Source organism: Conger conger, chromosome 6 (assembly GCF_963514075.1).
Source record: "Conger conger chromosome 6, fConCon1.1, whole genome shotgun sequence".
Taxonomy (NCBI): domain Eukaryota; kingdom Metazoa; phylum Chordata; class Actinopteri; order Anguilliformes; family Congridae; genus Conger; species Conger conger.
In genome coordinates, this window is record NC_083765.1 from 15,873,400 (window position 1) to 15,899,525 (window position 26,126).

Here is a 26,126-nt window from a genome sequence, read left to right on the forward strand (position 1 = left end):
TTTATTCTTTAGCACAGAACCTATTGTGGAGTCAGGTTTTTATTCTTCAGCAGGAAAACCACAGTCCTGCTTATGATAGCTGAACGGAGTGCCTCCTACCACTCCATAATGAAAGGACACAAACACATGCACACTCACTTGGAAAAGGGCCTATAACTTTCACACACTTATGTACTTGCATACTCACTCACAGACACATGTAAAATAATCACACCAAGTACTGGTCAGGCTTTAATTCACGTTTTTAATTCCATCTCCCCAAGTGATTGTGATTAAGGGCTTTGTAGATATGTTGAAGCTGAATAATGACAGGGATATGTTCCATAAACAATCAGAAAAAAAGAAGCCTTAAAACATGTTTGAAATACAACTGTACCTACTGGAATAAGGAGTAAAATGATGCATGTTATTATCATCTAAATTGAGCAGAAGAATACTGAAAAGGAGCAGACTAACAGATAGGGAACAAACCCACTCACCTTAATCCCGCATTCACATAGAAAATACTTCAAGTAAAATATATGTATCGTTGTTTATTTGTTCGGTTCTTTGGTCCTTCAAATTGATCATTGATTATTACATATACTTTTATATGGACGTGTGTTGCTTGTATATAACATTTGCATAGTCTTATAGTGACATGATTTCTCCCTGGTAAATTAAATTGAATGCATACTAGAGTATATGGAGTGGTATACATACTTTTCCAAAATCATCTTTAAATGACTCCTTTTCCTGATGAACACTTGTGGAAACAAGCTCAAATTGCCACTGAACTGAAGCAGGTGTACCAAAATAAAATAATAAAGTGCTAGCTGCCTCATTTCAACACAAAAAGCCAAATAAAAATAAATCAACAACCTGAACAAACACACTAATTACCACTAATCCCACTAAAACTACTACATACTCCATACATTTGTCCTTCTGATGTATGTTCAACATTTCATGTCTTTAAAGGACCATTAACAACAAAAACAAGAAACTGAACAAGGTACTGTATGCCGCTGACTAATTAGTGCTTTACATTTGTACATTCATCTTGTCAGTCATCACTTTCTTTGTCTTGGTGTCTGAAAACATTTTGCAGTTTAAAACACATACAATCATCTAATCAGTTAGCACTTTCTTAGTCTCAGTGTTTGAATGCATTTGGCAGTTTGAAACACACACATTCATCTCATCGGTTATCCCTTTCTTAGTCACGGTGTTTCAATGCATTTGGCAAGTTTAAGGAATTCAATTCTATCCCTTCGGATGCTAAATCCCAGTTAGGCAATACCCTGTGTGTTTGTAAACAGGAATAGGCAGACAAAAGGAACAGGTGTTAGTGCAAGCTCTTTTTCCCGCGCGGTGTGGCCGGTGCGCGGTGTGGCCGGTGTGCGGTGACGCCGGTGTGCGGTGACGCCGGTGTGCGGTGAGCCTAGCTCCGGCCGCCAGGCTTGAGGAAGCGCTGGGACTTCTGCCTCGCCATGCGATGCTGGCGACAGGCCACCTGGGCCTCTGTGATGGCGTCGCACAGTTTCTGCAGAGCGAACGCAAGAGGCCGTCAGGGGGGTCCCACAGTCTCCCCAACTCTGAGCCCCCCCCCCTACCCCCCCCCCCCCCCCCCCCACCCCTTCAGTGTTTTTATTCAGTGCTTGTGTATGTAGCATTTGGTCAAATAAGGAGAAAAATATTTACATCAGTGTGAATTATTTTTTGACTGACTGACTGGCAGACAGAAAGAGAGAGAGACAGAGAGAGACTGAGAGGTGGGCTCACTATGTCTGGGAATAGCAGTGCTGCAGATTCAGAAAATCTATGGAAATTCTATGCAGCAAGACAAAGGCAGGATATTAAAAGTGTGGGGATTCCTCCATTCAAACAGAAGAGTACTGTAGGAGCAGTAGTAAGAAAGGCTAACAGGCAACACAACTTCCTGTAATTATGATGGTCTTGTGCACTTATTTCTGTTAAGTGCATGGTTGTCAAGATTATGCTAGGCCTGCAAATGAGAATATCTCAAAACAATATTAGCGTGACCTCCATAGTCCTTACTGTCCATTTATTATTTTTATGCTTTATTTGTTTTCTGTAAGTTGACTTTTTTTGCTTAACTCTTATGAAAAGTACATTGAAACATGGACCATGGTTTAAAAGTGTGGCCTCAGTTTACTCTAGCAGTATAATAAGATGAAGAAGAAACAACAACACAGTACTGTCGAGAGAGGAGATATGTTACCTGGGCAACAGCTGCCTCCTTAAGATGCACAACCCTCACTGGCTCCTGTCCATCCTTCTTGGGGAAATTCAGTTTGTTCTGTTCCTGTACAAACAAAGAGCTCATTCCCTGCCAATACATCCATTTTTCAATTTAGCATTTTACACAACCTTTTCATAGGATTTTATTAAACCATAAAGCAAAGGTGAAGAGGGATGAATGCCAATCACTGTGACTTACGGAGCCACAGGCAGCCATACCTTGCAGTATAATCTCAGGTCTCCTCCACTCGCAACTGGAGGCCGGCTGAAGTGTTCAAATAAGCACTCCCACTCCTTATTGAAGTGTCCTACAAACTCAATCTCCTTCACACACAGGACTCGCCTATAACACACACACACACACACACACACACACACACAGGAAAATAAATATCACACTGTAATCTCTGGCCCATACAAAAAACATCACGTCATGCTGAATATTAAGACTTGCAGATATACAGTCAGCTGCAGGACACGGTCACCTGAACCCCTGATCACTGTCAAATAATTGTGATGATTGTAATGATTTTCAACATAACTTTTGATACAAATTCTGGATGGTTTCAATTGTATTGAAATGAAAGAAGCACTTTCAGGTTGGCTAGCGCAGGTATTGGTAAAGCAGTAAGTCCACAGCCCCGGTAATGCGTGAGCCCCAGTGTGCAGTGAGCTCCATTACACTGCGTGAGCTCCAGTGTGAAGTGAGCTCCATTACACTGCGTGAGCTCCAGTGTGCAGTGAGCTCCATTACACTGCGTGAGCTCCAGTGTGCAGTGAGCTCTATTACACTGCGTGAGCTCCAGTGTGCAGTGCGCTCTATTACACTGCGTGAGCTCCAGTGTGCAGTTAGCTCCATTACACTGCGTGAGCTCCAGTGTGCAGTGAGCTCCATTACACTGCGTGAGCTCCAGTGTGCAGTGAGCTCCATTACACTGCGTGAGCCCCAGTGTACAGTGAGCTCTATTACACTGCGTGAGCTCCAGTGTGCAGTGAGCTCTATTACACTGCGTGAGCTCCAGTGTGCAGTGAGCTCTATTACACTGCGTGAGCTCCAGTGTGCAGTGAGCTCTATTACACTGCCTGAGCTCCAGTGTGCAGTGAGCTCTATTACACTGCGTGAGCTCCAGTGTGCAGTGAGCTCCATTACGCTGCGTGAGCTCCAGTGTGCAGTGAGATCCATTACACTGCGTGAGCTCCAGTGTGCAGTGAGCTCCATTACACTGTGTGTCTCACCCTTACCTGTTGGTCACAATTATGTTGGTTCTTCTGTGGCCAGGGAATTCAGAGTGCTCTCGGAATATCTCTCCGTCTAGCTGCTTAATCTCTGACCTCTGAAAGAAAGCGACAGGGACATTACCATTGTGAGAGTACAGTACCTGTAAGCATGGGGTCCAATTTTAGTTTGAGTGATTAATTGTACACTCTAGAACAATCTACAGCAATATATAGTTACTGATGACATCACATACAAATAAAAATTTCCTTCACTTTTATTCTTATTTTTATAATGCCACTTGTTTCTGCCTTGATACATACATTTGTATATAAGCTTCTAGAAATTCATTCTTTCTAGTGAAATTATTTATACTTGAGATAAATGCAGTTGTCCAAAGTTTCAGAAAAATAAAATATCACAACAAAGCAGACAAGTACCTTTTATTATAAGTTTATGATTAAAATACCCTTACATAAGATGAGTAATACTGTACACCTAACAAGTAACATCAAATCACAGTTCTCACTTTAAGACTTAACATACATTCAAAATAACTTCAAACACAAAATAATTCATTTTCAGGATTAAATACAGAAATATTATGCAAAAAATGCTACATATATAAATAAAACATTTTAAATTGAATACAGTTCATATCAAAGTACATCGTTTCCACCATGCATCATTTAAATAATACAAAGTATGAAAATAAATAAGTGCTTTGTATTGATTCATATTAATGTGGACACATTATTTCTGCCATTTTAAAAGCTCAATTGAACAGGTACATAAATGAAAGGCTAAAACATTAGTTGCATCACTATGAATTTACAGCCATGAGAAAAGATCTGAAACTTTTTAGGGGAACTTTAGAAAAATATAGTGTGCTGTCGCCAACGTAGCACACTAATAATGCAAAAAAAGATTTGTATTATTTTACTTGTACCATAAGATGGTTTTCTGTGCTATGGTATGCAAATAATTATAAACTGACACTGACACTTTTTTTTTTTTTCTTGTGTGCTCAGCAATGCCCGTTGGGTGCATATGAGGTCAGAATGCTCAACTGCTTTAAGTCTTGTTTCGATAGAATGCTTTGATGAAGTGTCTTTATGTACTTCTGGCTGAAATGCAAACTTGGTGGTGTTTGGCACAAGGCAATCTGTCAATACCAAGACAATGTAAATATTCCTGGCTGTCGCTGAGGTATGTAACCAGAATTTGTTCTGGTAAGCAAAAACAAAAAAATAAATAAAAGAAAAAAGGAAAACCTGAAACCTTGAATGTTTCCCGGTGGTAAAAATGTGATTTTTTCTTTGTAATGAAATGACCGTATGGCTGGGCTATGGCACCAGGGTAGAGCCTGTTGTCCAGGCTACACAGAGCTTAACATGCCGACACAGAACTGCTGCATTAAAGTGGTTTACATATGCAGTCTTCAACTGATGATGTCACTGGTGCTGTAATATGTGTAAGCGCTGGTATGATATTTAAACACAAAGTCGAAACCCTTCATACAACCTGCCTCATAACCTCCACCCCCCACCACCCCAACAGAGAATCACAGACCCTTTATACCCTCCCCCCCTCTCTTCAATAGCCCTCCCCCATTAATCCTTTTCAGGCAGCATGTCAGAAAGATAAGAAAGATAAGAAAGGAGAAAGGTTAGACTTTCAAATGTAACACAAAGAGATATGAAAGAAAACAAAAAATATTACTGAAGATCACATGAATGGTTACACCATTAAAAAAATGGAAGAATGCAATACAGTGCAATCATACTATCAAAACGTGTCAGTTATTAATGAAAAAGAAACTATACTATAACTAAATCTGTTTTTACACTTGGTCAACTGGGTCAAGCTCAGCCATTGCAAGCATATCGGCATATTGCCAGGATCTCACTTTAAGAACACACTTTTCCTCACTGCTCGAAGTGCGCACTAACTCTACTAGTAACTAACTGGCTGACAATTTTTTTAATTTACTATAAGCCTACATCTATTAAAATGACAGAATTCAGGTGAGTCCCTCTAAATAGTACAGAATAGTACTCTCGTACTCTAGTACTAAAACTACTGTAAGATTTTGCAGCTGGTGCTACCATGACTCAAGTTATTTTTTCATCAGAGAACTAGAACAGTGTGACCTCACAGTCTGCCTCCCACCCTATGTGTCATCTTTGATAATGGCTGCCACATGGAAGTAATAACTGACATGTTTTGAATAGACAATACTTCTTTATAATGTCGAACGTAAAAGGATTAACTCAAAAGGAGGTAGGAAAAAGAAGCATGCCATGTGTGCCGGGGTGAACTACTGAGGTTTTTCCAGCACGCGATGAAGCAAGAGCACTATGCAGACATTGGTCACTGGATGGACGTAGACGGATGAAATGTGCCGTGCAGAGGAGCGCTGGCTCACCTGGAACAGGTCGTAGCCCTGGGACTGCACCTGGTCGTACGGCCGAACGATGCCATCCTCACTGATGAGCCGAACAGGCCTCAGCTTGGTCACCTCCTCCGTCGATTCCGCCACCCTGTCAATCAACAGCAAGCGTCAGCTCTCTTCCAAATATGGGAGAAATTCAACTGTGTCTCATTACTCTAAACGGTATCATATACAGGGCACCCCTTGTGCCTGTTTTACACATTTCTCTTCCGTCACCTCTTTCTTAAGGGCACTCAGAACCACCTCTTTAACACGCTGCACAGATCTAGAACAAATGTTTTTCATGGTTTGCTTGGCTGTGCCTTGATAGGATCGACTGAAAAGCTATGCATTGCAACAGCGTGCGATCGCTCTCGACAGGAGCAGTTGTTTCTCACCTTTCGTTACCTCTATATGGGGAGCATGGAATAGCAAAGTCCATTTGGTTATTGAGAGATGCATTTATTCATTTGGAGAATGATGCAGAATGATGGATGGAGAAAATGCTGTGGGGGGTAGGGTCTTCACGCTACGCAATCACCAGGGCAACAGCAGTGTATGGGGGGGTCACCACTCGAGAGTGGAAGTAGCAGGGCGGGGTGTTCAAGACAAAAGCAGGGGCAGCCGTTGTGGCTGTTTGGGAGGATTAGCATGAAGGCCCTTTGGTGTGGATTTAAGAGAGGCTGACAGAATCCTGGTCCAGGTGTACAGTGGTGTTAAGGTTTATGTGTGGCTTTCTGTGGGACCACCACCACCACCCACAACCCCTCCCTGAACATTCCTCACCTTTACTCAGAGGAAAAGGAAAACCAGGAACTGTTTTGGTGGACATATCAAAAATGGTTAATCAGCCTTGAATAGGCCACTGATATCCTGAGAGACATGGGAGTATGATTCACTAGGATTGACTAAAACATATTTATATTCCCCCAAAAAATATAAATTACATTTTATGTTCCAAATAAATGTACCTATAGAGGGCAATTACAAAAAACTGTGTACAGTATGAATATACATACTCTAATAAAATCAGCTCAATCAAATAAGCAGAGGGCTAATTTTCTCCTGAACTGACACACTACTGGTGGTCCAGCGTGATGTCAGGTTGTGATTGGTTCTTCCATCCGGCAGTGCAGTGCCTGCGTGCAGCCGGCCGAGCCCAGAGAGAAGAGCACCGGGAGGAGGAGGAGGAGTTTGAGTGCAGTTAGACTTCGGGTTCGAGTGTGGCTGAAATCATCCGCTCTGCTGCTGTTAGGTCATTTCAGGCCTGTTTCAATTTGTACAACCATGCTTCAGGCTGCATACTAAGACTAAGGATGTTAAAAATCTATCAAATATGAGTCCCCTCTATTAAATATGATCCCCTGGTGATTCATATTTAAAAGTGTTCATTTAAAAGCGTACATGAAAAGTAGGTGCAATTGTCTAGGTGCAGTAAAACTTGTTTCTGCAAGATTACAATCTTAATCTGAATCTATTGACAAAGCAATAATCATTTAAGAAATTATATCACATTCTTGTCAAAGCAACTTTGAATATTACTAGATGTAAATGAACCCTCTTTGGCTGTACAGCTAGCAATGTCAGCCAAATAAAACAGGACCTCATCAAATGGATAAAATTCCAAATGTAGCTGCGCCTTTTCTTCTAGAAACAACAGCAATAATTTCATAGCTTCTGGAAACTGCTGTCCTAGGCTTGCTCCAATATTAAGCTAGGCTATGCAGAGCACTGCATCCCAGTATATGCTACATAAATACATCAGATTTTATTTGAATGTTTCCAAATGTAACAAAAGTGATGTCTACAATCAATAAACAAACAGTAAATTTAAGCAAATTGATTTGGAGATACGCCATTAAAATGTATGTAATGTATGTACTGGCTCATAAACATGTACACATTTAAATGATAGAGGTTTAACATCCCAAAATTGGACGAAAACTATGGTGTATTTTTCAGCCGTTATTAAGTCACCTCCCTCCCTGGTCAGAGGTTCTCTCAGGGCTAGGCCGTTTGTCTCAATGCTCCAGCGTGGAAGGGCAGTTGGGTGCAGTGTTAAAATGATGTAGGGTCACATGTTGAGTATTAATTCACATGTCCATTCATTTAAATCCATTGGCTTGTACAGTACATGTAAATAATGCACTGTACAAGGGGTTGCATCTTCCATGGTCAAGATGCAAAACTTACCTTTCTGTGAGTAAGATCTCTGTTAAAACCTCCATCATGCCAGCTCAGGAACATTCCCTTTACCACCCAAAATCCGTTTACAGCAGTCAAATGCTTGAGCCTGCCATGGCCTAGCAGGCTAATTCAAAAAGCTTAGCAACTGGTCAAAGGAGCGCTATGACACCTTGCGTGTGACCAAATACTCACTCACTTAACCATGAAAAACAACAAAAACAATTCCACAGGATTTAGTGATAAGAAAACAGAAAACATGAAATTAGTTATTTTGAATTGGCGCACTGACCAAAAAGAGCAAACAATCAAACTAATAGGAAATATATTAAAAATAAAATGTACTGTCTGGCATTCTGTACTGTAAAAGTCAGAAAGGGATCAGCAGTCTTACAAACACTATCCTCCTCCGTATTAGGATTCACTGTGTTCAGAGGAGCAGCAGATGTTAACTGCTTCATTGGAGGAGTCGTGGCGTTCGGGGAGTGTGGGGCACACCGTACCTCTGGATCCCCTGGAAGGTGCTGCTGGCCATATCCACGATGCCCCCCGTGGGCCGGGCCACCACCCCCACCAGGCCCTTCCCGATGCCCTTGAAGAACCCAGCCGCGCCCTCCTTCTTCGCCCCTGAAACAAACAATGATGGCAGGTCTGGAAAAACTGGAAACGCATCAGCAGTGCTCCAACGGCCAGAGTCGAAATTGTATTATGGAAGCCAAAGATGCATGACACTCACTCTATATAGTATGAAAATAAAACTTTATCATGATACTAAAAAACAAGACAATTTCAGCTGGCCAACAAAAACAAACAGACAGATAACAAATAAACTGGTTGCCACAGTTCCAAAGTTCTTCTCCGCTTTAACCACAGTTCAGATAATATCTCAGCACACTCTGCTATTGTGCAGATCAGTGCACTTTGCAAATGGCTGACTGTCATCATAGATCTGTGGATGATTTCAACGGGTAATATACAGTTATTGCCTATTATAGTTCATGCAAAAGCATCTTCTTTATGTTGAACAGAGGCGTTATCAGAATGAGCAGAATAATCAGACAATGAAACACGAAAACAATATCAGAGTAGCAAACACACCTTCCACAGGTTTTGTGACAATCCCAGTCACTCCACCGACCACACCCTGTGGAAAGAGGAGACAGGGCTGTTTGGACTTCATAGAGAGCTTTCCTTTCTAAAACAGAGCCTGACAGTTATGCTAGACAACTTCAATTCAGTAATGAGCCCTTCATTTCCCCTAGCAGCAGAGCAAAATAAGAAATAGGGCTGGTAACTTGGAAACACAGAATTAGAATGGGGGAATGACAGAGCTAATATAATATCATTCATTTCCATCAGAACTGGACACATCACACATCAGGTGTAATAGCCATAATTCACATTCATTCATTGTTCTGTGGGCCTCACAAACTATTTCAACTGCTATTACCTGCATAAATGTATTTTAATTTAAGTAAATTCATGGGGCATACATCATCTACAATGTCATTTCCACTGAAAATGACTTGTTCATTACAAAAAGACAAGGTAGCCTATTTGATCTATAATGAATTCTATGCATAAGCAAATCATTTTCTTGTAATTACTATATTACAAGTGACAAGGTAACTCTAGCCTCCTGGAAAAATATAAATAAATTGGCCAGCTGCTTTTTGCAGTCACAATAAAGAATTAATTTATATTCATAACAATGCAGACAGAGAAAGTGACTTAACCCTTATGCACCTACACAAAACGATAGTGACCCATAGCCGGGAAATCCAGACATCTGGCAATTATTTCCCTCCACATCTGCACAGTAAATGCATACAGCGTATCTGCGGTCCTTACATATTTTCTGAAGTAACTCATACTGTAGCTCTTAAGAGCTTACAATCGTATTAACCTTGCACTCTTGTGGTTGTAATTTGACAGAATATGGTCATATAAAAAGATTTTTTAAAATAAAGTGACTTTATTTTACAACATAGCCACATTAAAATAAAAAGAAGTTTTTCTATGTACATGTTACCTTGGTATTAAATTTCCAAGCACACTATGCCTATATGAAATTAATTGAAAAATGCAGGGTAGAAAAAGGCTGTGGTAGAAAAGTGCAGTACCCCGGTGCCTAGAGGGCTGTTTGCATTTTTTCCACGGTTTTAGCTTTTCGCTTGAAACCACATACAGCAGCAGAGCACACTATTCATATTCATGTGATATTTGCTGCAAGGCATTTGTCTCTCCTAAAAATAGCACACAAAACCAAAGGTCTCACATGGCACATTCCAGCATTCACAACAACAGCCCGCCTGATTGGTAGCAAACAAATGTTTCTTTGCTGAGTGCATGCCGTATGTTGTGGAGTAAGCACAGCAAGTCATTAAAAAAAAATGTTGCATCTCAGATATACTGTGTAAGCATATATTTTCCAGTCGGGCGATTATAGTTGTCAGTTGGCCATAAAACCACATTCAGAATACAGTAAATGTAAAATTTTTATATCATACAACATGTTTGTCGTCCCATTAAGTGTTGTGACACTGAAGACACTAGTAGATCTACTTTTTACTGAGAGTGATTTGGTGAAGTATGGGGTTAGTTTTGGGCAGTTTGTTCCGGGATCAGGCGGAGGGTGGATACCTTGAGAAAGCCCTTCCCTCCTTTGGCCAGACTCTCCCCAAAGTCTTTGGGCGTTCGGTTCATCTCCTCCCTGCGTTTCTGCTGGTACTCTTTGTCCATGGTGATGGCGGCTAGGCCTTTGCCCACAGAGCCAGTGATCCGAGACACCATCCCTGCAGCTCCCCCTGGAGGAGAACAGAGAGATGACAAGTTTGATCCTACCAAAATACTTTTCTTTACTGATGACACGTGATAGCTCCACCCATATATGAACCATAGAAAAGTACGTACTAAAGTAACAAGTAAATCAGGACGAGTCTATCCCAAATAGCTGCCTCTAAAGTTACGGGTTGAACACAAATGTTTCCTCAGTATACAAGCCATACAGTAGATGATAAAATATACATTAATAAAAAAACACTGGTCAAAATCACCTAACCCATAAGACTCTTTAGATCCAACATGGAACATTTGGAGTACTACTTATTATACACTTATAGTTTATTCTGCCTAGTACTCAGATAGTCCCCTCCCCTTTCTGTACAGAGGGAACCCGATCCATAAGCAGGCGAAAAGCAGCAGTTAAAGCAGTCAGTTTGACCTGGGTCAGCTGCCTGGCACCTCTTATAACATCAATGTCCCTGTGTTTTGTGCTCATTTTATTTATAAATATGAATAAAAAAGAAATAAAAGGGTGCTTCCTTACCCACTGTATGTCCCAGCAGACTGCGCACTCCAATCACAAAGCCCTCTGCAAACTCCTCTGGCCCCTGGACGGCTCCCTGTGACAGGCACACGGAAACCAGAAGGCCTTCTCATCCTCCACTCATAACCCAGCGTCCAGACGCCTCTGATAATTCATCTCCTTTACCTTTCCGTCATTTTCACAATATACTTTGCAGGCTTTTTGCACCTAACATATCACAAAGTATCATGAAGTATCATTCAAAAGCAGAGGTGTGGCGTTTCAAATACAAGATCAACAGCAGCACTTAGCTACTTTATAAAGTCTGATTACAGATTCAGTGTAAATGACAGTGCGGTGCATTTTACAGGGACATATCCTAACCTGGAAGGGCTCGTAAAAGAAGGCCTCCACTCCCTCAGACAGGCCTCGAATGAGTCCAAACGGATTCCCCAGCACATCCAGGCCCAACACCAGCACATACATCTGCTTCAGGAACTGTGGAGAAGAAAAGGTGGTAGTGAGCATCCAATCTAACGAAGTACTCCAACCCAAACCTTCAGCCACCCTATAAAAGTTGCAGAAGGGTTGACTGTGTGGGTTGAGGGAAGGGATGGATCATGCGTCGTACCTGTTCAGAGTAGTGTCGGATCACAGCCCACATCAGCTTCTCTCTTCTGTAGAATTGGTACTTCACTTCGAAGAAGGCCAGCCTGCACAGCATAGACTCCTGTTCACTAAGCAGCTAATGAGCAGTTCACCAAGCACATTTTAAGAGCGTGCGTTTTCTCAAAACGTTGTATATCTTAACTCATTTAGCATCAGTTTATTAACAGCAAGACAAAAAATAAATGTATTAACAAACTAAACGTCTAGCAAAATGGCTCACTTAAAGATGAGATCATCCACATCTGTCAGAGTCGCCCCGATGCTTTTCAGGAGTAAGTTTACGGACTGGATGGCGACCATTTCCTGGTGCTCAGAGTCCTCTCCACTGGAGCCCAGGGACAGGCTCAGGTGCAACTGCAGGGAGGACAGGGCTTATTCATCTCCAAAGACAGCATCAACACTGATGAATGCTCACACACAACAGACACGCTCACACACAACACACAACACACAACACACAACAGATACGCTCACACATAACACACAACACACAACAGATATGCTTACACATAACACACAATACAACAGATACGCTAACACAAAACACACAACAGATACGCTTACACATAACACACAACACACAACAGATACGCTCACACAAAACACACAACAGATATGCTCACACAAAACACACAACACACAACAGATATGCTCACACACAACACACAACACATATGCTCACACAACACAGGACAGATATGCTCACACAAAACACAGGACAGATATACTCACACAAAACACACAACAGATATGCTCGCACAAAACACAACAGATATGCTCACACAAAACACACAACACACAACAGATATGCTCACACAAAACACAGGACAGATATGCTCACACAAAACACAGGACAGATATGCTCACACAAAACACACAACAGATATGCTCACACACAACACACAACAGATATGCTCACACAACACAGGACAAATATGCTCACACCAAACACAAAACAGACAAGCTAAATCATTCAGGACATGCAATATTTTACTTGTATACATACTCACAAAATAAATCTTTAGATCAATGCTGTAATGTTACATATAATGAAGGGAAGCTGCAGCATGGGGAATGGTTCAGTTCCTCAATGCTTGGTAAAAGCACCTCATGAGCACTGGGAGAAAGGAGCTTGTACTTTGATAGGGCATTTTAGAGCGCTGTAAAAATGCTCTTCCTTTGGCAGGAAAGATGTGGAAGTGAATGGTGAAAAGAGACTCGTACTGGGATGGGAGATATGTGGAATTGTGCTGTGAAGATATTCTTACTTTGATAGGACAGATGTGGAAAGTGTACTCTGAGCAGAGATGTTTCACAGGGGGGATATGGACATACCATCTGCTATACAAAGGTAGCTTTACTTTGATATTGGAAATGTGGAAAATGTACTTTGAGCAGACACTTCTTTCATAGGGGATATCTGAACATATTCTGTAAAAAGACTTGTTTCACAGGGGGGATATGGACATAATGCTGTAGAAAGAGACTCTTACTTTGATAGGGGAGATGTGGAAAGTGAACACTCACTGAACAGAGACTTGTTTCATAGGGGAGATATGGATGAATGCTATAAAAGCAACTCACACTTTGATAGGGGAGATACAGAAACTGTACTTTGTACAGACTTGTTTCATAGGGGAGATATGGACGCTTGCTGGAGAAAGAGACTCTTACTTTGATAGGGGAGATGTGGAAGTGCTCAAAGAAGCTGAGGCCTGAGGTGTCCGTCATTGATGTCTCCATGAGCTCTGCCTGCAGCGACTCAAGATCCTTCTCAATGAGCTTATTCTGAAAGGATTTAGAAAACATTCCTGACAACCTTGTCCCTAGAAAAGCCTGCACATGAGCAAAACACACCAGCGCTGTTGCAGTGTGCTTGCAGTGCTACATAAAAACAAAATGCAGAAATGTTGAAATTCCACGTCGAATACTTCTCAGGTGAGAGAAAACCTATTGACTCGGAATGGTGAAAATAAGCAACAAACGTATCATGTCCATTCACTGCTATGTAAAAATACAGGCAACTGCTAGGGGGCAGCATTTAACATGTTTCTCATCACCAACCGAATCCAGTGTGAGTTATACAAATTACATTTTCACATACAATCAATTTACACAGCTGGATATCTCATTGAAGCAATTGAGATTAAGCACCTTGCCTAAGTGCATAACCACAATGCCCCATTCAGGAATCAAACCAACAACCGCCACAAGCCAAGTTCCCTCTGAACCATTATCCTACACTGCTGCTACTGCACTCATGGCCACATTCTCATTACTGCCACTGTCAGCCGGCTCACCTTCTGCTTTTCATCCTCCGGGTCAGTGGCAGGAGTGAAGAGTGCGATAATCGCCCCAAGGAAGCCCTGATCAATCTTCACAGCCATCTCCTGGACTAGAGCCATGAAGTACCTGCAGATGTAGTTGCAGTCAGCCATTTTACACAGTGCAGTCTATTACAAAATACAATTACCAGCACTTAGATAATGGCTTGGATAAACACTGTTTAATGGCACAAGTTCCATATGGCAGTTTCCCAGGAGACAATGGAAATATAACTTAATGCATAAAACAAGAAGGCTAATTAGAGTAGAGGAAACAAAGCCCTACTGTTGAGCCTGGTAAGCAGATATCACACTTACTTAAACTGCATGACTTGGCTGTGTTCATTAAATCTTGTGATGATGCTGACATCAATAAATGGCTTTGGCTCTAAAGAAGAGGAAAGGAAATGACTGTGGTCTCCCATATAACAGTGCTTACATACACACTCAAACACACATACACAAACTCACATGTTCAGGCACGCATACAAACATGCACATTGACACTCAAGTACACATGAATGCACATGAACATATGTTACTTTACTACTCAAACACACACACACACACACACACACACACATATATATATATATATATATATATATATATATATATACACATGGATACATAATGCTCATAAATGTGTTGAAAATGGGGTCATCCAGCTACCTGAGTCTAAGGCGATGGACTTGGGGGGAGGAACTGGATGAAACACAATGGGAAATATAGCACCTGTGAGCTGGTTATCCACCTGTTAGGGGGAGAGGAAACCATGTGGAACTTCATATTGTAGTGAATAGAGCATGTGAGCTACCATGGAGCCTTTTCCAGCACTTCAAACTACAAAAACAGATTTTTTTTTCATTTATGATATGAATTTAGTTCATATTAATGCATGTATGTGTGGAAACAGTCAATACGTAGAAATACCAAGGTTTGAAAGACAAATGAATCCTATGCCCAACCGCACACTTGGGTTCTGATCTCTCACTGAACACATTGTGCCTTTTCCTAGACTGCACAAGGATGATACCACGTTAAGCTGTGGGGGGAATGTGAGCTTTGGGAGGGGAGCAGTACCTGGAGCCAGTGCAGCTGGGCACGCAGGCTCCTCTGGTGCGGGGACTGTTTGAACTCCACCTGGATCCCAGACAGGAAGTTCCTGCGAATGCTGCAGGGGTACGGCTGGCGCATGGCCATCCGGCCGAAGTTCACCTGTTTCAGACAGAACGAGAGGAGCTTCAGCTTCACCTGAGAGGAGAGTGGAGCTTCAGCCTCTCCTGAGAGATCACACCTCGTCTTTATACAGGAATGATTCAATCCACTGAAGTCAGCTTCAGTCATACAGGTAGACATACAGTATTCGCCATCACCACTTACGACAGCTAAGCGAGGGTGAAGTGAAGGCCGGGTGTAGTCTCACCTCAAGGGCTTCCACTTTCACCCAGCTTTGATCAGATTTCCCAGACAGGTGTTTCTGGTAGGCCGTCTCCAGAAGGTTGATGTTCTTTTGATTGAAGGACTTCCAGCGATTCTTCGGCCTCATCTCCCACACGACTCCAGAGCTGGAAACGTTTTGCGAAGAGATACCATGAATGGATCAAACAGTGCCATGTAGGATTGCCTTATGACACAAATTACAGCACCACAAACACCAAGGGTTTTAATGTGACAAATCGCATGTGACAAATCGCAAATCTCCCAGTTCCCATGTGGTGATCTCTGATTGGATGACATGTGGTACCTCTACCCATTAAGGGTCGTCTGGGTAAGTCTCACTGTCCTATCAGAACCATGCAGTATGAGGCCACAGACCTTCACCAGAACAGGGAGCCTGATCCTCCTTTTCAGTGCAATGGGTTACCTGGTGATGCCCACATAGGCGATCTCCTGCTTCAGGTCGTTGTTGATGAGGGACACGCCCAGGTTCTGCAGGGAGACGTTGATCTCCTGCTTGAACTGCTCCATCTCCTCCGCCTGCCGAGCTTTGGTCACCACCGCCACGTCCTCGGTGAACAGCAGCACCCGCTGCCTTCCGTCCAGGAAGGACACCCAGTGGATCTGGGACGCGTTGTCATAGGCGAACTGGCCGCACTCATCCTGATATGCCGTAACAAAACCACTACAGGTTAGATCACTGCACTCTACTGACCCCTATAGCAAGAGAAAAAAACTGCAACAGCGTGTCTGAATGCATAAATACATAAACAAAAGGAATGAGAAATGAAACTAGTCCTAATGTGAAATATGAAGGCCCAGCTGACATCCCAACACTGCATTACTGTCCGACTGGCCATAGCCCTGACCACAATGTGGAACCAGATGAGAGTACAGTACTGTAGGACTAAAAGCATACAAGCTTCACTCTTCAGCAGCACCACAGTTCTATTTACAAGGTGCATAACTGGATGTGAGGAAATGTCTGGCTATAAGAAAACATAACATAATAGATCAGACTAAACACAACAGTACTGAATGTGTCCTGTAGCCTAATGCTGCCCTGTGATGAGGGAGCTGTGAACATGGCAGGAGTGGGCAGGGATGGGCATGGTGATGATTGAGTGTGTGGTCTGGCCTACCTTGATCAGGTCCAGCTCCCCGCTCTGCTCCATGTAGCTCCAGGCCAGCTTTCGGGTCCCGGCGGGGTTGTCCCAGGCGAAGCGCTGCCCCTCTCCTGGCTTCAGCTCCAGAGCTTTGGGCGACCCGCTGAGGACACGACCAAAGTGAGCAACTCCACTCAAACAGCGTGCAATTCAGTTCAATTATATTTGTACAGCATTGTTTACCACACCCCCGCACACGCTAACAGCAGTAACTGTAGGTTTATTATTAAAATCCCGAATAATAAACCGATAAAACTGACATACAGGTAGAACAATCTAAGAACATAGAACACAGTTGCTATGGTTATTGCTATGTTTCACAATTGTATAAAAAAATGTCTTGTTCATTATTGTAAGATATGCACAGCTAATTTGTTACTAGATGAAAAGAGTCATGTTCACCTTTGCTTGTAGTACATGGTGGCCTTGGGGGTGTGGTTGATAATGAGAGCGGGGGCGGAGCCGTGGTAGTAGTCGCTGAAGCTAATGACGGTGGAGTGGTCTGAAATGTTCACGTCGACGATGACTCCACCGCACTGAGGGCAAGAGGAAGAGGCCGCACAGAGGTCATGCATAGTCGGCCATTTTACTGCTGAGCATCACTTCACAAGTCTCTACTTAACAGAAACCCTTAACAGCTCAATAACAGACACATACTTCATTTCTCTTTAAACATTATGACTACGAGTTGGCATTTCAATGCATGTATGAAAGTTGTGAAAATAAAAAAAGTGTATTATTACTAAGAACAATACTACTATAACTACGACGATGACTACTAGCACTAGGATAATAAAAATAATGCTATTCAGCATAGTTTCATTATATATTTATATATTTATAAACATTATGTGACATAATACACATAATGTTACATATTACAAAGGTTTGCAGTCCTGAGCCAGAGAGTTTAGAGACCCACCACGTCCACGCTGAGCAGGGTACCATTGTCCTGCTTGTTGAAGAAGAAGGATTTGGACGAGCTGTCTGAGCCCACGACACGGACACACAGCTTCCCTGTGGTGGACTCCGGCCACAGAGGAAGACACTGAGAGAGGGGAAAGAGAGGACATGGCTGGAGTACGTGTACTGAGTGTATGTGTGTGTGTGTGTTTGTTTGAGCCTGACTTGTGATTGCGTCATGTGTCTTGCATGCCTGTCATTTACATGCCCTTTACCTCTTTGGATGTAATGTAATGCCACTTCCCCCGCATGATGGTCTCATCCATCTGAACCTCCCCCGCCTCCAGCTCATAGGACGACTTATTGACCAGTGTGTAGAAGGGGCTCATGGTCACAATTCGTGTCAGGTTAAAGCTACTCATCTGGATGCTAACGCCCACCTGTAAAGAGAGCAGTGACTGCATGTTCAACAGCCAGACAAAAAAAAAGGAGACAAAAACAACGCACAGGTCCGTTTCTGAACCGACTATCTTACCAGGTACTCCATGTTACTGGCAGGACACTTCACACAGCCATAACTTCCAACTGTGTCCAGGGAGAATCCATCTGACCATGTACTGGTGGAGACACACAGCTGCAGCTGAAGCAAGAAGAAAACAAAAAAGTTACACAGCTAGTCATTGAGGAAAAAATCATAATGAAATAAAACATCTCAAAGAAACAGGCAGTTCCATAAGGCAGGTGGCAGCAGCTGAGAAGGAACATTCTGGAAAGAGAGCCATGAGGTTCTGGGACTGAGAAACACAAAGGACTGGAGTGGAGCCGCTCGCCCTACCTTGTTCTTGCTGAAGATGTTCTTCTTCTTGAAGGAGAAGAGCACAACGTCGCGGAAGTCAGAGGGGTGTTTGACGTAGACGTCCTCGGCACGGTACTGCAGGACGCGGGAGGTCTTGTTGATGATCCAGTAGGGGCTGAAGACGGACAGCACCATGCGGCCCCCGGCCTGCGCTGTGTGCACGCACACGTCCACCGTCAGCTTCTCCGCCGAGTCGCAGCTGAAGCACACGGAGAAGAACTCGGCCATGCCCTGGTGGATCTTCACGTGGCTGTTCCAGTTGCGGCCCTGGTACTTCACCAGCACCAGCTCCATGATCTCGCCGCTGATGCGCGCGTTCAGAACGTCCGCCGTGCTCCCCTCCAGCAGCTCGTGGGTCTCTGCTGACCCCTGCAGGACAGGAACAGAACAACATCATCAGGGCTCGGCCCGCGGACATTCACTCATTCCTCCATTCACTTTATTTATATAACACTGTACATAACATAGCCAGCCATACATGCACTGACTCATCTTGTGCATGAATTATCATCCCTACATATATTACAAAACATTAATCAACATAAGAGTCCAGGTTTGAATTCTAATTCAGGTCCTTTTGCACCAACTGCTTCTCAGTTACACAACCCTGAACATAACAGCCCCAGACGGAACCAGGGCAGGCGAACAACGCAGTGATCAGGGAAGTGCGCTTAATCAGAATAGTGGTAATAAATGTCACGTGGAAATGTGGCCATATCGGTAATGAGCTCTACACAAGCTCCTCCGGATGTAGGTCAGTGGCTGAACAAACAGCACACCGCCGGCTGCTCTGTCCGGGCCGGGTTACCTCCAGCAGGTAGCGCAGGGAGTAGGGCAGCAGGTTGCGAATGGTGACGGTGGGGTGCAGGTGGATGATGTAGGCGGGGTCCCAGTCATCCTCGCCCTTGCGGGAGATGTAGCGGATGTCGTCAGGCACGGCCAGCGTGCTGACCACCAGGGGCAGGAAGTTGCTCTCGCTGGAGGGGCACTGGAGGATGGCCCGCACCTCCGTGCTGCAGTGCACCTGCTCCTTCCAGGCGATGCAGGTGGACGACGGCTGGTACTGACCCTTCAGACGGCCCACGGGCTGCAGGAACAGCTGCCCCCTGCCAGCACACACCCACAGGTTAGCACAGGCTCCGAACACCAGAGAATACTGTCCTGGAATATACTCGGTATGAATACTGCTGCCTAATGCTGTTGGTTCTGCAGCCTTGTCAATATACGAAAAGAGCTTGAAGGTACAATAGGTCATTTCGGAGAAATTGCAGCAACAAACACCCTCAAACCACAACACTGTTTATCCCTCCCCCTTCTCTGTGAATGCGCGAACATTGAACCCCTCCCACGCCATTGGCTGAGGCAATTAGACCCATTTTCAACCAATAATTGTACATTTATTATTGTACAGCTATAAAATGTTTTGGGGTGTCGGTCCATCAGCTGCATATTTTGAACCCTGAATTTGAGGACTAAAAGCACAGGGAACATGAGCCTCAGTGAACCTTTTTCAATGATAGGAAGGGATTTACAATGGTCTTGTAACAAATAGCCTCACCTCTTTTAGGCAAGTGCCGTCTTCATTAGCATTTTATTAATGGCTATCGTCCAATAAAAAAAACACACACATGATATTTCCTCTTCATATGCAGAGTGGCTGGCATGGTAATGTGGCTGTGAGCAGTGGCCTAAGTATATTGCACCTGTAAGAGTCCAGAGCCACGTGGGACTCATTTTCTGGCTCAGCGACACCGATACTGACGAGTCCTCCTGAAGTGGGGCAGTATTTCAGAATGGTGAAGGGCACGGAGAAGTGGTTCATGATCTGTTTGTGGATTAAAAGAAAAGGTGAACGTGCTGGATCTGGGGCCGTGAGAGGACAGGCGGTTTGGAGAAGAGGGGCGCTGACTCAGCCCGTACCTGCAGGGGCGAGCGCACGGTGATGACTTTGTTTCCTTCGGTGGCGTCTGTCTGCACCAGCACGGTGACGGCCTCCTGAGTCATGGGCCCTCGCACGTTGTACAGTCTCCGCCCCGGTTTGTCCACGGGGATGTTTGCGATCTCACTGTACCCGGATGGCACTGACCAAATCAAGGAAACAAGGAGTTTACTCAATAACAGTGGAATATAAAAGCAACAGGGTTTGGAGCTTGAGGGTAAAACGATAGATAACCCGCAGAAGGGTGTCTGAATTGCTTAAGTTAAATGCCACCCACAGTATATAAAATGCATGCCCTGGATAAAGGTATCTACTAAGCTAACAAGCAATCTAACATAATAAATGGGACTGATTGATTAGATTAGAAATCGGGCACATATTTCAAGTAGTGCTATGCTCACTGACCCAAACTGAGGTTGAAGAGGCAACTCTCCTGGCGTTGGAGGGCAGAAAGCTTCCCCCGTGCCGAGGGTTCGAAGACGGAATATTCCAGATCCAGGCTCTGGCCCACGGGCACCTCGTGCAGCTTGCCGCGGGATGCTGAGTTGGCCACGCGCAGGTTGGTGCTGTGCTGCACGACGAGCGGGATGCCCAGTGCATTGTGGATAGTGAACGGGGCCTTCTCCTTCAGAGAGTAGTCAAACGTAGAGGCTGTTCCCTCAGAGAAAGCCTGGGGACACAGAGAGAGATTGCCCAGTACAAAGCCAGCACACTGACCCACAATCTCGCATTGAATAACACATAATTACCTGAATGATTGCTGCTGTGAGAACTCAATAACACTGACACAGTTAACGTGAAATAGCATACACATAAGCTGATTTGCATAAAGCTGTAATTGTGTTGGCTTTCACGGGAGCTTGACCCAGTTCTTGAGACAACCGCACAAAGAAAATTGAATTGCACAATACACCAAAATACCATTTTTACACTGGATTTAATCAAATACACAATGTAAAAAAGAAAGCCTGTGCTTCAGGGATTCTTTGATGTTGGGGTTGATTCATCCCTTCATATGAAAAGGTTTAGGAAGCGTTATGTGCCACATTCAAGTCTAAAGAAGTGTTAGTGATAAACAAGAGCTCAGTCTGGCAATTAAGTCTTCCCCCTCTGCCCATAGGCTAATCTTACCTGGGCTAAGTTCTTGAACACGTTGATGCAGCATTTGGAAATGGTGATGTTCATGGTGTCCTTTGAGCAGATGTTGATGGCAGTTTGAGGGTCTGGGAGAGCGATAAAATCTTCCCCGGGAACTGGGCTCTTATCCTGGACCGGGTTGTTTTTTATCTAAAGGGCAATCAAGAATTACTTATAGCAGACTAAATCTGCTGTCTGAACACAAGTCAATCAAATGAGCATGAAATTTACATTACATTTACATTTTAGTCATTTGGCAGACGCTTTTAATCCAAAGCGACTTACAAGTGCATAGGTTCTACCACAAGTCAAAGCATCACATCCAGAACTAGAAAAATACACCTGGACTGCTGTTCTAAACATATAGTCGTCATCATAAGTGCAAATTTTTTTTTTTTTTTTTTTTTTTTGGGGGGGGGGAGGGGGGGGGTTAGACAGGGATAGGGGTATCAGAAGGGGGGGGCGGGGTAAATCAGGAGGGGGGACTAAGGTAGAGTTTGAACAGGTGTGTTTTGAGTCTGCGTCGAAATAGGCAACTTTCCACTGTAGTGTCTCTTAATCAGGGTCCAGTGGTGGTTGTAAAAGATTGCTTTGTCTAAGTATGTTTCCGCAATATCCAGGCACACTGTGGCCTTGTGGACATGAATGGACTTCTTCTGCGCAGTACAAGCACAACACTATAAGCAACTGTTGCATACCAGAGAATCATGTACAACAGACAAGAGGTTGTGTCCTTGTTTTATTGTGATTCCTTGGACTGGAGACGAGATCCAAAGCTTAGGCTGTACATGAGAATGACCTGTACTGTGTTCCAGTTACCTATACAGTATGCCTGCTAACTTGTTTGGTTTTGCGTTGGGCTCTTCTGAAGAGGACCTTCCCAGAAGATTTGTATGACAGCCGAGTGGGTAGTACCTCCAGTTTCAGGTTCCAACGGCGCTTCCCGTTGTCCACTCTCTCGATGAAAGGCTCCCAGACAGCATGGGTCTCATTGAAGTAGTTCACCTGAAACAGAAGCCAGAACAGTCACGCTGCACACTATGTAACAGAAGCCAAACTCATGCTGCACAGTAGTTAATTTAACGGTGGTCAAAAGTTATAGACATCAGGTCCTGATGGAGAACCGCAGTGTCTACATGGATTCTCAGCCCCGGTCCTGGAGGACCACAACGTCAGCACTGCTACTCAATCCTGGAACTAGCGTTTGTCCGTTTTAGTTCCTCAAAACACAACCATCTCATTCTACAAATCATGGCCATAACTGAGCCACTTTACATCTCTTCCGGAATTTAACCATTAGTAGATTCAAGAGCGTTGTGGGACTGTTCCCACCGAGCTATGAAATGCGTAGTTCAGATTGTGACCCCATCCTATGCATCTTCTATGCAAATATAAAGCATGGCCCAGAGGTCTTACATGCACAACAGAACAATGTTCCCCACCTCCAGCGTCATATCCGCGCTGACGTTGAGCAGGGATGACCAGTTCTTGGCGGTGCCACTGAGAGATGTCTCAGCCAGCAGGAGGGGGACTGTGCGATGACCCAGACCGGACTCCAGAGTGACCTGCACCACCTTAACCTCTACCGCAAAGCTCTCCCCGGCATTGCGGCCGTCCTGGTCTCTGAAGCTCTCCGTGACTTCGGTGGCCGTATCTACACCAAGGAACCAGTGGTTGCTCTCATATATGTTCATGATGGACCATAGTTTGCCGAGGTCACCCGTTTCCTCCTCTTTCTGGTCCTCTTTCGATTTGGGTGTCATGGCTGCCGTGATGGTCATGACAGTGTTGAGAATCACTGGGGAGATCTGTATAAGAATATAAAGATGCAATTATACATATGCAATAATGAAAATAGTTTATACAAATGCTATGCAAGTATATCATTATCATATACAGTATGGAACTACAGTGGTGAAAAAGAGCAATCAAGGCATACTGAGTATACACATAGGAGTCTGTTAAGTAAAACCAATGTCTTCTGATGAACAGTTTCTAACACCATGCTGGAGGTGTTGGGTACAGAACCGTGGTGTATAATGTGGCAGGCATATATTTAAAAATGTATAAGACACATATTCATGAAACTCTTCCATTCTAATGTGTGACTACTTCAATGACAGTCATGAGTCAGAGAGTGCGATGTGCGGGATCTTACTTTAATGATGACTTCCTCCACAGTCACAGATCCAGCTAACGGTTCGTTTTGACGCTTTTTTGTTTCAAGGACAACGGAGCATGGACGCAGAACCTAGGACATGCACAGTATCCCGTGAATGAGAGCGGACTGATCACTGAAGCTTTAACGACATGTAAGATTTAGGAACGGCGGTCCCTTACGGTGGTGACTGCTTTGTCCTCTTTGTTGCGGATGAAGGGACAGGCCAGAACTTTGAGCTCCCTGAGATTGGCCTTCATGGCCTGGACAGCTTCATCCATCTCCAGGGAGAAGTCGCACTGGAAGGAGGCTACCAGTGCTGGGGCATCAGCCTTCATGAGGTTTGCCACAAACACCACCTCAGGGTCCACTACCACAGCTCGGATCTTCATCTTAGGCACCGAGGCTAAGGACAAACAAATACTATCTATTAACATGCTAACACTTCCGAAATACCAAAGCTTTTGAGTCACATTTGCAGTTATAATTCTTGGTAGAAAGTATTATAGCCTATGCAAGGCACTTAAAGACATGAAGGTGTGACTTGACAAACATGACAAACTTCAGTTTCTCAGGAATACAGAAGTGCAATATCACCAAGAAGGCACAGAAGTCCCATTCATAATCAAAGTGTAAAGTTAGTTGAACAAGCTAGGACTTGTAAACAAAAGTAAATATCTTTACACAGCGATAGCTATAATATTATAATCCAAAACATAAATCAAGAAAGAATTTCTGGGAAGAAAGAGAGAGGATAGCTAAAGGGTCTGAGAAGCCATGGTGCAATCTTCAATGTGCATTCAAAAACAAAAGGGTTAATGCAAGCTATGACTTTTGCCTACAGTCTTACATATTTTGGGGTCGACGTAGATCTTTGGTTCTGCAATCTGCTTGAGAGGCAGCTGGCCAAACCTATCGGGAGCAGTGGGCGGGCTCTGGGGCAGAGCCTGGAGGAAGAATTCAGCCACGGCCATGAGGAACTCCACGCTGGCGCAGAGATAGAGCTTCTGAAGCACAGCCACCACCGACCGGGAGCTGTCGTCCTGCGAGTACGTCATGTCGATCATGGCATCGGTGCTGTCCTCGACCCGCTTCCCCACCATCCTGCAGGCACATCAGACGCTCAGCAAAACACTGTAATTACCCTGAATTGCTTCAGCAAACTGCCACTTGTAACGATGGACTACAAATAAACATATTATGATCCATCAATATGGAAGGAGGAAACTCCCTCTCTATTTACTGAACATTGTGTTTTTATTTGTGAACACTATTTTATTGAAATAACAGAATAGGGATTACAATATCCTATTTTTGAGAGCACACACTGATAGTCTGATAAACACTGCAATTTTAATGTATGCACATATTCTATTTAACAGGCATATCTATTGTACTTGGAGGCAATTCAGCTTTAATGTGATAAATACAGACGTAAGCAATGCCACAGATGAATGCGTTTAGTCAAGTCAAAATTTCAATCCAAAAAAAATTCTTAAACAACTCTTTCTTAAAGTACTTATTTGATAGTGTATATAGTGCTACAAATATTAAGAGCAATGCATTAATATATTACATTTAGATGCAATTTATATTTACATTTTTTATTCACATTAAGATTGTCTTTTTCATTGCTATACCTGGGTAAGGGACATCACACAGATCACACATTTCCCAACAGAAACACTGTGTCTCTTCATATCCCTTAGCAGCTACAGAAATCTTGAAAAAATATTGATATAAACGCTATGCTTATGTCTCTGGAGATCAAACAATTCTCTGCCCGGGACTCCCCTCACCTGGAGGTGACCCTCTGGATTCCCGATCTCTTGTCGTCCAGGGTGCAGGAGGAGAGGCTGGTGGACACCTCCAGGGCCCCGCTGTTGAACATCTTCCCCGAGGCCTTAATCAAGTGCAGGGTGAACTCCCCCAAGCACAGGCTCTCCTCGTGCCGGCTAATTGGGGCCACCTACACAGGATCACGGCGTAAAGGTCACTCTGCCCACACGCACAGGGTAAGACTAGAGCACCTTCACAACAGGGCATCCCTGAGACAGCAAATACACAATCGTAATACTCATGCCTGTTACGAGAGCACTGATGGTGACACACTGCGTGGGGATGCAAGCCGTGGATGTTTTCACTGGCT

General features: G+C 43.8%; 1 protein-coding gene across 2 annotated transcripts in view; it reads right to left on the reverse strand.

The window, feature by feature from the left end:
- Positions 1–224: 224 nt before the first annotated feature.
- Positions 225–26,126, reverse strand: part of vps13c (vacuolar protein sorting 13 homolog C) — a 78,858-nt gene continuing 52,956 nt past the window's right edge. For both annotated transcript variants that reach the window (XM_061247098.1, XM_061247097.1), the window contains 36 exons: positions 25,777–25,946; positions 24,828–25,081; positions 24,160–24,383; positions 23,978–24,070; positions 23,262–23,627; positions 22,735–22,824; positions 21,814–21,969; positions 21,088–21,352; positions 20,664–20,824; positions 20,447–20,568; positions 19,552–19,849; positions 18,723–19,112; positions 18,423–18,527; positions 18,163–18,327; positions 17,907–18,032; positions 17,387–17,520; positions 16,961–17,087; positions 16,246–16,481; positions 15,805–15,946; positions 15,462–15,596; positions 15,051–15,132; positions 14,697–14,766; positions 14,355–14,466; positions 13,729–13,842; positions 12,275–12,408; positions 12,017–12,098; positions 11,770–11,883; positions 11,407–11,482; positions 10,722–10,885; positions 9,177–9,222; positions 8,582–8,705; positions 5,889–6,003; positions 3,487–3,578; positions 2,464–2,587; positions 2,225–2,308; positions 225–1,525 (listed from right to left, as the gene is read on the reverse strand). In XM_061247098.1, coding sequence (XP_061103082.1) covers positions 1,424–1,525; positions 2,225–2,308; positions 2,464–2,587; positions 3,487–3,578; positions 5,889–6,003; positions 8,582–8,705; positions 9,177–9,222; positions 10,722–10,885; positions 11,407–11,482; positions 11,770–11,883; positions 12,017–12,098; positions 12,275–12,408; positions 13,729–13,842; positions 14,355–14,466; positions 14,697–14,766; positions 15,051–15,132; positions 15,462–15,596; positions 15,805–15,946; positions 16,246–16,481; positions 16,961–17,087; positions 17,387–17,520; positions 17,907–18,032; positions 18,163–18,327; positions 18,423–18,527; positions 18,723–19,112; positions 19,552–19,849; positions 20,447–20,568; positions 20,664–20,824; positions 21,088–21,352; positions 21,814–21,969; positions 22,735–22,824; positions 23,262–23,627; positions 23,978–24,070; positions 24,160–24,383; positions 24,828–25,081; positions 25,777–25,946 — 5,394 coding nt within the window. In that variant the 3' untranslated portion in view covers positions 225–1,423. The remainder of the gene's footprint in view (positions 1,526–2,224; positions 2,309–2,463; positions 2,588–3,486; positions 3,579–5,888; positions 6,004–8,581; positions 8,706–9,176; positions 9,223–10,721; positions 10,886–11,406; positions 11,483–11,769; positions 11,884–12,016; positions 12,099–12,274; positions 12,409–13,728; positions 13,843–14,354; positions 14,467–14,696; positions 14,767–15,050; positions 15,133–15,461; positions 15,597–15,804; positions 15,947–16,245; positions 16,482–16,960; positions 17,088–17,386; positions 17,521–17,906; positions 18,033–18,162; positions 18,328–18,422; positions 18,528–18,722; positions 19,113–19,551; positions 19,850–20,446; positions 20,569–20,663; positions 20,825–21,087; positions 21,353–21,813; positions 21,970–22,734; positions 22,825–23,261; positions 23,628–23,977; positions 24,071–24,159; positions 24,384–24,827; positions 25,082–25,776; positions 25,947–26,126) is intronic.